This window comes from Centropristis striata, chromosome 20, assembly GCF_030273125.1.
Source record: "Centropristis striata isolate RG_2023a ecotype Rhode Island chromosome 20, C.striata_1.0, whole genome shotgun sequence".
Taxonomy (NCBI): domain Eukaryota; kingdom Metazoa; phylum Chordata; class Actinopteri; order Perciformes; family Serranidae; genus Centropristis; species Centropristis striata.
Window position 1 is genome coordinate 20,612,326 of NC_081536.1, and position 11,849 is coordinate 20,624,174.

Below are 11,849 nucleotides of genomic sequence, written 5' to 3' on the forward strand. Positions count from 1 at the left end.
TACATTGCTCTCCTTGTTCGGGAAAATGACGTAATCTATCTATCTATCTATCTATCTATCTATCTATCTATCTATCTATCTATCTATCTATCTATCTATCTATCTATCTATCTATCTATCTATTTTCATTTCTTCATGCGTCATGTGTTATGTGTCACCTGTAAGCTACTTTAACTGTATAAGTGTATAACGTCATAGCAGAGTAAAATATTCATGCATACTCACATATCTTTTTCACTGATGACATTTTAACTCGTATGACAGGTGCCAGTAATAACATAATAACGGCCACATTCCATTTAGCTGGTGCCCTGCTATTGTGCATGCTGGGTCACACCGAAATATAAAAGAGCCGTCATTGATGACAGTAGCTGCTTTTTCTGCTATGACATGTCAGAATTTCTTGAGAAAGGTCTTTTCCTAATGGAATCGCAGGATTATTATGACACATGACATGAAGATATGTAACATGACATGTTATATATCTTCTATACGTTGCAGTAGAAACACTCTCCACGCTCCACCGTTATCTCAACTTTAGATTTACCCCCTTTCTATATGTCTCTCAGTTTTCAGATGTGGACATGAAGTACTATTATTGCATGCACCCCAGGTATCAGTATAGAAACACATTTCAGCCCTGCTAATGGTACCTCTGTTGCTTCAACAGAATTTGTCTGGTGTTAAAACAGTAATGAAACATTGTAAAAACAGTGTCGTATTTCTTCCATGGCACTTTTACTCAAGTGCTATTGTGCTACTTATAGTATATATGGTATAGAATTGAAAGTCTTCTTCGTCTTCTTCTTCTAAGTACACTTGATTAGATAAACTATTAGAAGCAGCTTTAATCTAATAATATTATACATTGCTAACTGTAAAAATGACCAATACATTTGTAATGCTGCAGAATTATGAGCTTCACAGAGACATGGTGTGTTGCATGGCTTAAACATTGAACTGCATATGACTGGATTTTTCTCTTAATTCCTGAGTAGAAACTGTGATGGACAGAAGCATTGCAAGCTGTTTCATGATAGGGGCATCATCTCTGTGCAGAGTCTTCTTTCGCTGCTCACTTGAAGAAATATGTAAGCCATTTCTCTCAAAGTATGAATGCTGCCACCAGAGTGCGACTCTCTCACTGTCCCTCCCCAGCCGGCTGCAGTGCGTCACCACAGACAGTTGGATGCTTCAGCAGCCTTGCAGTAATGAAATCTGAGCGCCTATTATGGCAGGATGACCTCACTTCAAACAGCCAACCTGCCGCAGCTAAATGAATATAATGAGGTGTCTGTCATGGTTGTCTGGGCGTTGGATGTTGAGTTACAGTACTGTAACGTTTATTTTCTTCTTTTCATGGAAAGGCAGCATGGAAAAGGCCAATTTTGTCCAACATAATAACATCTTGTCCAACAATTATTGAAAGATGTACTCCGTCTATTTTACTCATAGTTTTGCTGACATTTATACATTCTGATGGTATCAGTAGACCAACAATATTTGCAGATTACATTCTACACAGTGCAATTTTCGTGAATCTTGCAATGCAGTGGAAGCTATGCAAGTAACTGCTTTCTTATTAACTTGATATTGTATATGTACGTGTTCCTAGAGTCAAACAAGAGAAACAACCCAGGTGGGACTTGAACCCACAATCCCCAGCTCCGGAGGCTGATGCCTTATCCATTAGGCCACTGGGTCTATATCTTTGCTTTTTACTATATTTTGAAATCACAAGAATATAAAAAAGAAAGAGAAAGAAAGAAAGAAAGAAAGAAAGAAAGAAAGAAAGAAAAAGTATTAATCTTCCTCAAATTTTAAGTTTACATAAATCATATGTTTTAAGGGTAGTAGCTTTTCTGAAATAAGTGTGAATTTCCAAACATTTTGTACTGCTATTCTTCAGCAAAAGAAAGAATAGACTATATCAAACATGGATGTAGTCTTTGTGATGTATTGGTTTCTGAAGAGCCATTGTGAAGCCAAGTATGGTCTCTAGGACCACTTGCTGCCTGCCTGGTTTGTGTTTCTTTGTTTTAACATCCCCACACTTCACCAACATACACCATTGCATACATTACTGACCTTACAGATTGCAGATGTCTTTATTATGATGATTTGGGTTGTATCTATAAATAAACTTTCTGTTTAAGTTACTTTAAACGTCTGTGGTCTCCCCCTTTGTCTTGCTCTCTGAGCCAGGGCTTTGACAGGGGCTACACCCTTAATTATGCGTAACTTTGTGCCTCTATATCGTTTAAAAGAGTGAGATTAGAATAAGAATTTGCTCCCCATACTGTTGTTATGAATCGGGAAACTAGCCATGGAGATAAAAATGTGTAAACATATTTATTTCTGCTGTAAAGTTGGACATTTTAACATGTGGATCCATGGGGATTGATTACCTTTTGGAGCCAGCCTGGCCATTTGAGGAACTGCAGTTTTCTGACACTTGAGTGTTGGCTTCATTTTTCAATCCCGGTTGCCTGAATAAGCCTTCAATCAACCCATTTTGAAATACACAGACACAAAATAAATGGTAGAGAAAAGGTGTGAGTCATAGAGGGAGTTATAAATACAATATTGGGGGCGGGGGGCATGGGGGGACGGGGGAATAAGAACAACAATTACTTGATTTATTAATTTCAGTCAGACCTGTGAAAACAGTTTCCTCTTTTTGGTTTCTTTTTGACATTTCTATTTAGATTTGATATGTAAAATATTCTCAATCTCTCTTTATGACACACACACACACACACACACACACACACACACACAGGTACCGGGGGAGCTCCACTGATATTGTCTGGGAGCGTTAACTCAGTCAGATCATACCATGCTGTTGTGCGACATCCATCACATCCATCAGCACCCGTAATGCCCAGACTCCTCATTTTCCACTCAGGTATAATTTTTCATGACCACCTTTTGCCGAATTTAATTTCTTAGGTGCAGAAGGAGTTGCAGATACAGTACAGTTTGCTGTCTGCTCATCTGTCAGCAACCTAAATACCCCTAAATAGCACGCTGTATATTTTCAAATGAAGTTTGCATTCTGCAAATAACTTGGTTTATATTCACAAAAAAAGCAAACAAATTTTTAAAAATGTATATATGATAAAATATCAAAATAGAATGTCTAATAGTTAAATAAGTGTTGTCTGAGTCTGAATCTTGGTGTGACTTTAAACAGATGCTGGTAATTACTCACCACTTCCCCATATAAATATCAGCTTATTTATTCTTAATTGGGGTGACAGTGATCCTCTCTGCAACATTCATTAATATCCTCCACATTTAACCATGTTATCAAGTCTGAAAGTCAAGTAAACTTCACTGGTAGAAATGCATATTGTCTTTATATTCAGACAGAGGTCACACCATTCGATTGATCCTATTCATCTTAATTGAATAATTTATTAAAATCAAATCAAATCAGCCCCATTTTCAGTTTTGTGGCGATGCATTCAGCTGACCCAAGAGGGTGTATGTAGCTTAAAAGTAGGAGGATTAACATAAAGGAACACATTTGATCAGTTTATGACAAACATTTACAATCAACAGATCTGGAGATTTTCACTGCTGGAATGGTATGAAATATGAACAGTAATCTGAAAAGTATGAAGCTGCCATATATAAAAAAGGTTTACCTCTGAGATGTATCGGTGTAGAAGTATTAAGTTTGGACATTCTGTCATGTTTTACGTTATAAGAGCACACTAGAGGGCACTTCTTCACATTTTCTCCACTGGAAGGGCAACCTAGAGAGAACTTTATCATGTTTTATGGGTGCATCCAAAAGGGGCACCTTTACTGCATGTACATGTGGGCACAAAGGAGGTGGTTGCCACCCCCCCACCTCCCCTTAAACCTGTACTTACTAAGTGTTATTATTATTTTATTATTATTATTATTATTATTATTATTATTATTATTATTATTATCATTATCTATTATTATTATTTTTAGATTTAACCCTTTTTGTTTTCTATTCCTATCCTAGGATGAGGAAGGAAAATGAAGATTTCTGGATGAAGCTGCGCTGATGAAGCCAGCCAATCAGCTCCGTCCTCCCCTCCTCCTCGCTGCTGATTGGTCGACTCCTGGGGGAAAAGGATGTCGGGACAGCAAAGATGTCCGCGCTCATTTGAAAACCTGCGGTAGCCAAATCCAAACTTTGGCACCTGAATCCAGTTGTTTTTATGTTGGCACCGGTGACTACGTTGTGTCCACGCAAAAATCATACAAAGGAAAGACAAGGACTCCGAGACAAGAGCCAGACTATTCCGTACTATCAGGTTAGCGGCCAAACTCCTCCCCGCGAACTCAAAGCTAGCTGACGCTAGCATTAGCTCAGTGCTAATAGAGCCATTGAAATCAACAGTACTCTACGGGCGTTTAGCTTTAGCATGCTAATGCTGAGGAGCACTCTTCAGCTAGCCTCTCGTTTACAGCTGTCAACATGTTAATTTATATAGAGCCTTAGAGCATCATTTGAACTTGAAAGTATCGTTGTTGTGTTTTGGGGTGATTTTTGGGTTGAAAACTGACAGCTAGCTGTGAGGTTGTAGCGTCTGTTAGGGTATACATCAGCATGTACCAGTAAAATAATATTGAATAGTGTTATTTGGTGATTTGTACGTCGGGTTTTACCTTGTCTGCTAACAATATAATGAAAAGTTGTGAGGGATTATGTAACAGGTAGCTAACGTAAAGCCTAGTTTGATACTCTTACACCCTAGCTAAGCTATTGCGATGTAAATGGAGAAATAAAGCTAAATATTAACGTTATTCAGACACTTCGGTTATAGCTACATGTCGAATTTGCTGAATGAATATGAAAATGTTTATTATTGGCATTGAATCAAAGTAAAATGTGTGTTGTTTATCTTGAAAGGGACCACCTCAAGTACAACTAGAAACGCCAATACCAAAATTTAATAACCCCTCATACAACCTTTGCTCTTTACTTTGTGCATTCAGAGCTATTTTTGTGATGACAGCTGTGCATAAATTAATCTTGTTCACATGGTACCTTGCCATCTTCAATGAAAACCCAGCTTTCACTCTGTCATCTACAAGGGATCTTGCTAAAGACTAAATCTTGATGTTGAAATGAAATGTTGAATTGCACAATTGCTCTTTATTCTACAAAACATGACACCAACTCACTTGAAAGGTATTACAATAAATCTTCAGTAAATGTTCCTGATTTATAACATTAGTAGCTAACTGGTGTTTGTATTATCTGTTTTGATAGAGCAACATTTGACCAGTAATTTTGTAATTTAAATGTGTACATTAATTCAATAGTAATAACTTTAAGAAGTTCAACTGACTTGTATTTCTGCAGATTTGCGATAACTCTAGGTATGGCTCTAGATTTCATTTATGACATAAAATAATCGTTTCTACGTGAACATCAGTGGAAGAGTCTGATAGGATAGATTAAATTTATCAGATTGTACTGTGGCCATTTAATGAAAATGTGTCTTGCTTATTTGTCAATATTTTTCTGTCTCCCATGTTTATTTTTCTTTTCAGAAATAATGCTGATATCTGTAACTCATGTCGGAAGTCGTGTATGAAGAGACAGCCACGATGATCGCAGCAGGGGAATTGCAGTCGTTTGTCCCATTTGGCCGCGAGCACTGCAGGAACCATCCAAATGCCTTCAACCTGCAGCTCAGAGAGCTCCAGCCCGCCTCCGAGCTCTGGTCGTCAGATGGCGCTGCTGGCCTGGTGGGGTCGCTGCAGGAAGTCAGTCTCCAGGAGAGAGAGAGGGTGAGCTTGCATGGTATTATAACTACATATTGTAGTAGTAGCTGAGATAATATCTGCAATAGTTACTACTGCCAAGTGTAAAAGTGATATTGCTTCACTTCTTTACCCATGAAAATAATGACTTGTGTATATTGTTTAACATCCTAGTTAAAGCTGACTTAATGGATATGTCTTGATTGTTAGGAATGTTGGCAGCTTAGGAAAGGCTGCAAGGGTGTCAGGGAGGAGGATGTGGAGTTTGAAGAGGAGCTCTACGCAGCAGGAACAGTTGTTGTCTGGAGCCAGGGCAGTCGGACCCAAGCCTCCAACGTATACAAGGCCTTTACTGTTGACAGCCCAGTGCAACAGGTCGGTTACTGAATTCTGTTTTTAGACTGACTCAGCTATCATAATACCATTCTTCTTCTTGAGTGAAGATCTAAGAGACTATGTTAATTTCTGATGGGAAAATTGTCTGTGTTATTGCAAGAAGTTTTTGAGACTTAGTGGAAAATTCAGATGGTAATTAACAAGATTTCATTCCCCTTCTTAGGTAATTCAGATACAGTTGATACATGTTTGGGAATGTGAATGAATGGGAGTCAATGTATTTTGTGTTTCTAAGCACAGTGGAAGTGGATTTACAATCTTTGCCTTTGCAAATTGTTGACAGTCTTTTTTTTTTATTCTGTCTGCAGGCCATATGGTGTAACTTTGCTGTTCCTCAGAACAAGAAAGATGGTACTGTATCATAAAAACCAGTGGTTGTTAAGAAGCAAATCTTGTTTTGAGTTATTGCTTAATTTACATTGCAGTTATGTTGAACTTCAAGATACAATTTCTTTGATGTTGTTTTGCAGACGAGGAAGTGGAGCAGACAGTGTGTATCATCCAAAGTAGCTGTGTCAACGTTCACACTGTAACCGGGAAGGATTTCATCTCCCCACTGCCATTCCAGGTGAGAGAAGGAGAGACACTGGTAGGGAATCTTTTGTCCCATAAGAAGAGGGGAGTAAAGACTTCCAGAGTTATTAAAAAGCATCTCAGCTAGTCAGATTCACTAAACCTTTGATCTCACTTTCTTTTAGCTCACACAGGTTGCCAAACATGATCTAAGTTATATACTTCAGTAGTCTTCAAACTTTAATATCAATAAACATTATGATCTTACATACACCAGTAATGTTCACTTGCTTTTCTATTCCACTAGTAAAAATTCCCTAGAGGTTTTTTTTTGGATGCTTCTTGTGCCAATGTGTGCATGAGTTTATGTGTGTGCATCTATGTGTGCATACAAGCAAACAATGGTCAGGTTAGTGATATTCCCCAGGGCTGAACCATTGTCTAGCTAGCCAATAATAATGGAAATTTTGGATTGCTGACAAAGGGAATGAACCCCATGTTGTGTGTGTTGTGTGTGTGCATGTGTTGTGTGTGAGACTCTCACACACTGCACTTGCTGAACTAGAATGGGAGTGGGTGTTTGTCCACATGCAGATGTTTTTCACAGTGCAAATGTGTTGTGTGTATGTGTGCACATGTATGTGTGAGTGTGCACATGTGTATTTAAGGGCTAATGTGTTTATGTGTGTGTATTGGTCTGTCTGTTGCACAGCAACAAGATATAATTTGATTCAGGGATGTGTTTTTACCAGTAAGTTGCAGAAAGCATTTGTTGGCAGCTCAGAGGAAATCATGTTTTCTTTTCTTGCTTGAGGCTTATGAAAGTGATGTGTTGGATATTCACTCATGTAAAGTTTGACACCCACTCACATTAGATAATTGAAAGTATTAAAGATGCAAGCAGATAACATGTTTGTGTACTGATACAAGAAAATCATTATGAGAGCACATACTTTGTGACAGGAAGCATTTTCACTACTGGGCCTCCCTTGACACTGAAACCCTCCGCAAGCTGCTCCCTAATTTAGCCTTCAACTCCCTTTGGAAGAAGGACTCTACTCATTGTGTTTAATCACAACTCAAATTATGAAATATTTAAAATAAGGCTGCAATAACCAATTATTTTCATGATCAGATAATCTGCTTGTTGTTTTCTCAGTCAATGGATTTATAGTATAAAATGTCAGAACATAATGAAAAATGTCCATGACAGTTTAAAGCAGAGGTGTCAAATTGATCGAGGAAAGGGCCAAGTGGCTTTTTGTTCCAACCTAGCAAGAGCACACCTGATACGTCAAATCAACTGAGTGAAGACAACTCAGGTGATTAGATGAGTGGAGTCAGGTGTGCTCCTGCTTGGTTGGAATGAAAACCTGCAGCCACTTGGCACTTTCCTCGATCAGTTTGACACCTCTGCTTTAAAGTGACGTCTTCAAATTGCTTGTTTTCCCAACTATAGTAGTGTTCAAAATAATAGCAGTCCAATGTGACTAACCAGATTAATCCAGGTTTTTAGTATATGTTCAAAAAAAATAGCAGTGTCTGACTCTGCCGTTGACTTTACAAACTCAAAACTATTTTGTACAAATTTTTTCTAGGATTTAGCAATCCTGTGAATCACTAAACTTATATTTAGTTGTAAATGAGAGAGAAAGAGAAATGCATGTTCAACAAGTGCTGGCTTCACCCTTAGATAGAGGCCACCTGATTCACACCTGTTTTTTCACAAAATTGATGACCTCACTGATTGAATGCCACACTGCTATTTTTTTTAACACACCCCTTTCAACTAATTGCCCAATTGCACAGCCTTAAGAGCGTGCATATCACGAATGCTGGGTCTTGTTGGTTTTCTGAGAATCTACTGCATCTACTGGTACCTTGTTTGCCATGTAGCAATAAAAAATATACTAAAAACCTGGATTAATCTGGTTAGTCACATTGGACTGCTATTATTTTGAACACTACTGTATATAAGTAAAAGCTACTTGGCAATTATCAGTTAACATAATTTGATGAACTATGGGTAATTGCTGCAAAAATTGAGCTGTGGCCTTTTCATGAACTGCCTATACTTTTTTTCTGTTGTCATGATGGGTTTTACCAAAGGTTAAGTGCAGTTCTGCTTTATTTTTAAAAGTTGTCTATCTATACAGTGTGCTTCTATGCAAGGTAATTTCTGCCAATGTGATGGAAAAAAGATCATGCAAGGCAATGCATTGTAATGAGAAACTTTCTTGAAATAATGAGTTAGTATCATGTGTTTCTCATTTTTAAAGATACATCATTTTGAAACAAAGTCATTATTTCAATGAAGTTTCTTATTATAATGACATTTACAGTTTTTCTTTTCTTTTTTTTTTTCCCCCACAAGGCATTCCATATGTTTCTGCTGTCCCCAAGTGGCCAGAAATAATTGCAGGTTTAAAAAATTGCCTTTTGGTGGTCAAGTTGTATAAATGGCATTTATTTCTGCCCTTAAATAATATAAAATAAATATAAAATGTTAATAGTTATTATTATACAACAACATAATGTATTCAAAATGTCTCCCCTATTTATCCCCTCTTGTCTTCTCCAGGTGTCGGATGTTTGGTCGACAAGGTTTGGACTTTTGTTAGAGCGAAAAAACACAGCGACTGACGCTCAACTCAGCCCTCCCGGGTATACACTAACACTGCACACTCGCACAAATGCACATACACAAGTAAAGCACAAAGGCATGGCAAACAGACGGATTCAAACTCCCATTAAAGTGTGTCTAAATTAAATACTGTCTTCATGTAACACACACTCTCACACAGACCTTTGTCATATGGCAGATAACTGAGGTACTGAGCTCTTTCTCTCCACAGGGAACCTCTCCCGACAGTGTTCAGCATGCTGCATCCTCTCGACGAGATTGCACCAGTTGTGTGCAAACCTACAGGTACAACACACATCCAATCACACCCACTTTCCCTTGCTCATCTTTCTTTTTCCGAATGAGTCATGTGTGTTTTTCCAGGTCTGTTTGACGGCTCCCGTGTGCAGTATGCATCTGATGCCACCATGAAGATAGTGTTCAGCTGCTGTCAGCCCTCTGTAGTGGTCTCCTATGACACCGTTCAGGGAATACACTCTGTTTGGGCCCTGCGCAAAGTCACACAGGATGTGAGTGATCACACAGACACGCACAGAAAAAACACAGAATGTCTATCAGTCCCTAACTTTGAGCATCTTACTTTTATCAGGAGCGTTCTACAGTCCTGCGGTGTACAGCAGATCCAGTCGGCACTCCATTGGGTCTTATGGCATCAGGCTTCCTGACCTCTCACCTCCGTAATATCTCCCGCCTGGACTCACCCGGTGGCAGTGGAGCAACCGGGCTCGGCCCTGGAACTGGACCAAGGTAAAAGTGAAGTGAAAGTATTGCCCTCACATCAGTTTATATGTGAGATGTTTGACCTTCATATGGAAATGCCCCATTATATCCACAATTATTTTCAAACGTTTATGTGAGAAATGTCCAACAGAGACCCGGCACCAACATCAATAGCATTATAATTGACGTATCGACTATTTGCATGTTATTTTTATTAATCATAATATCAGATATCTCCACCCTAAAGAACATCTCTCTGCCCTTGCTATTGTCTGATCCCATCCTTGTTTTTCTGCTTGTAGTTGTGCTGTTGGTACCGGCTCTCCTCTGCACTACAGCGCTCTGCACAGCCACCAGAGTAGGATCATGACGTCTTCACCAGGATTACACTCCCGTGTTCATTCCCCGAGTATATCCAACATGGCTGCCCTTAGGTGAGTCTGAGTTAAATTGATTAGGCACCATTTTTTTACAAAGCAGTTTCAAGAAAGTATACAGCATGTGACACCAAAGGACAGGACAGGTGAAGATTAGAGGGTTACACAGGAATAGATTTCGGCCCTTGTCCCATCCTTATACCACTGAAAAACATCTGTCTGTCCCAACATTGCTTCACAACACCACTCATGGTTAAAAGCTCTGTACTATATCCCTTTTGTCTTCCTCCATCCTTCTGTTCCAGCCGCGCCCACTCTCCAGGCATGGCGGCTCCGTCCTTTTCAGGTGCGGCTCGTTTCAACGCGTCTTTCCACAACCCGTCCCCCAGGGGGCACCACGGCCTGATACCCTCTCCCAACAGCACGGTCAACGAGACGACTCTGATGCCTGAGATGGAGCCCATCGTACCGGATCTCTGCATGGAGCAGCTGTGGAGTGAGACGGTCACAGCTGGCTGTCACAGGTAACTAACAGGACTGAACCCAGCTGAAAACAGAGGCAGAGGCATTGGGTGTGTCCCGTGTTGTCTATTTTGCATCCCTGCTTCCCTCACTTGTAGTGAGGGAAGTGTTTTCTCTGTTTAACAATCACCTGCACATGAATAACAACCTGCATTGTGTATTTATACTGTGAACTGTGTCCTGCTCAGGGGCACAGGAATGCCTCTGATAAAACACCCAAAACGGAGTGAGTCATGGAAAAGCGGAGACATCCCGCGTGTAGGAACGAATGAAATGTGGTGATGTAGTACCATCACCTCATGTTATGCGTTTTTACGCGTGCCATGGTGGCTTTTTTAAAATTTTCATACATGGCCCTAATACGCCGTCGTAGTAGACAATCCGGGTGATAAATTCATATTTAATATCCCAGATCGTGATTGTGTTCGCTGAACACCGACCAATGTTTTATTAGCTTAGATGATTAAGGGAAAATGTAAATGATATCACTCTGATCAAATCTACACTCAGCAATGATCAGCCTCACATGGGACTGAATGGAAATGACAAACAATGTAAAAGTCTTTCTTGCTGACAGTCAGACTCTGTACTGTTTTTTTTTTTTTTTAACTTTAATAACATCCATAGTAAATCTCAATGGGGGAAATAACAGATCACGAAAGAGAAAAAAAGCTTCTAGAACGATCTTTCTTTTCATTTATTATAAATGTCGAAATATGTTAGTGGCCTTTTGTTGTTCAGACCCACAATAAAACAGATCTTAACTACATGGCGATATAAATGAAATATAAAACTTGTGGTGACACAGTTGAGTTTAATCTGTGATCTGTCTTCACTCCAGTATGAAACTAAAGTGATGTTGCGATGTATAAGATCAGTCCGATCAGCTGCTGCGTCTAATCAATAACCGATGTCCA

General features: G+C 39.3%; 1 protein-coding gene and 1 non-coding gene across 2 annotated transcripts in view; one reads left to right on the top strand and one right to left on the bottom strand.

Moving 5' to 3' along the window:
* Positions 1 to 1,631: 1,631 nt before the first annotated feature.
* Positions 1,632 to 1,704, bottom strand: trnar-ccg (transfer RNA arginine (anticodon CCG)). The gene has a single exon. It is a non-coding gene; the product is annotated as a tRNA-Arg (tRNA).
* A 2,414-nt stretch (positions 1,705 to 4,118) lies between these two features.
* The window catches only part of anapc1 (anaphase promoting complex subunit 1), a 48,578-nt gene continuing 40,847 nt past the window's right edge, over positions 4,119 to 11,849 (top strand). Inside the window, exons 1-11 of the mRNA XM_059359556.1 lie at positions 4,119 to 4,301; positions 5,548 to 5,787; positions 5,971 to 6,135; positions 6,465 to 6,507; positions 6,627 to 6,724; positions 9,251 to 9,333; positions 9,525 to 9,598; positions 9,677 to 9,822; positions 9,903 to 10,060; positions 10,336 to 10,467; positions 10,716 to 10,934. Coding sequence (XP_059215539.1) covers positions 5,572 to 5,787; positions 5,971 to 6,135; positions 6,465 to 6,507; positions 6,627 to 6,724; positions 9,251 to 9,333; positions 9,525 to 9,598; positions 9,677 to 9,822; positions 9,903 to 10,060; positions 10,336 to 10,467; positions 10,716 to 10,934 — 1,334 coding nt within the window. The 5' untranslated portion in view covers positions 4,119 to 4,301; positions 5,548 to 5,571. The remainder of the gene's footprint in view (positions 4,302 to 5,547; positions 5,788 to 5,970; positions 6,136 to 6,464; positions 6,508 to 6,626; positions 6,725 to 9,250; positions 9,334 to 9,524; positions 9,599 to 9,676; positions 9,823 to 9,902; positions 10,061 to 10,335; positions 10,468 to 10,715; positions 10,935 to 11,849) is intronic.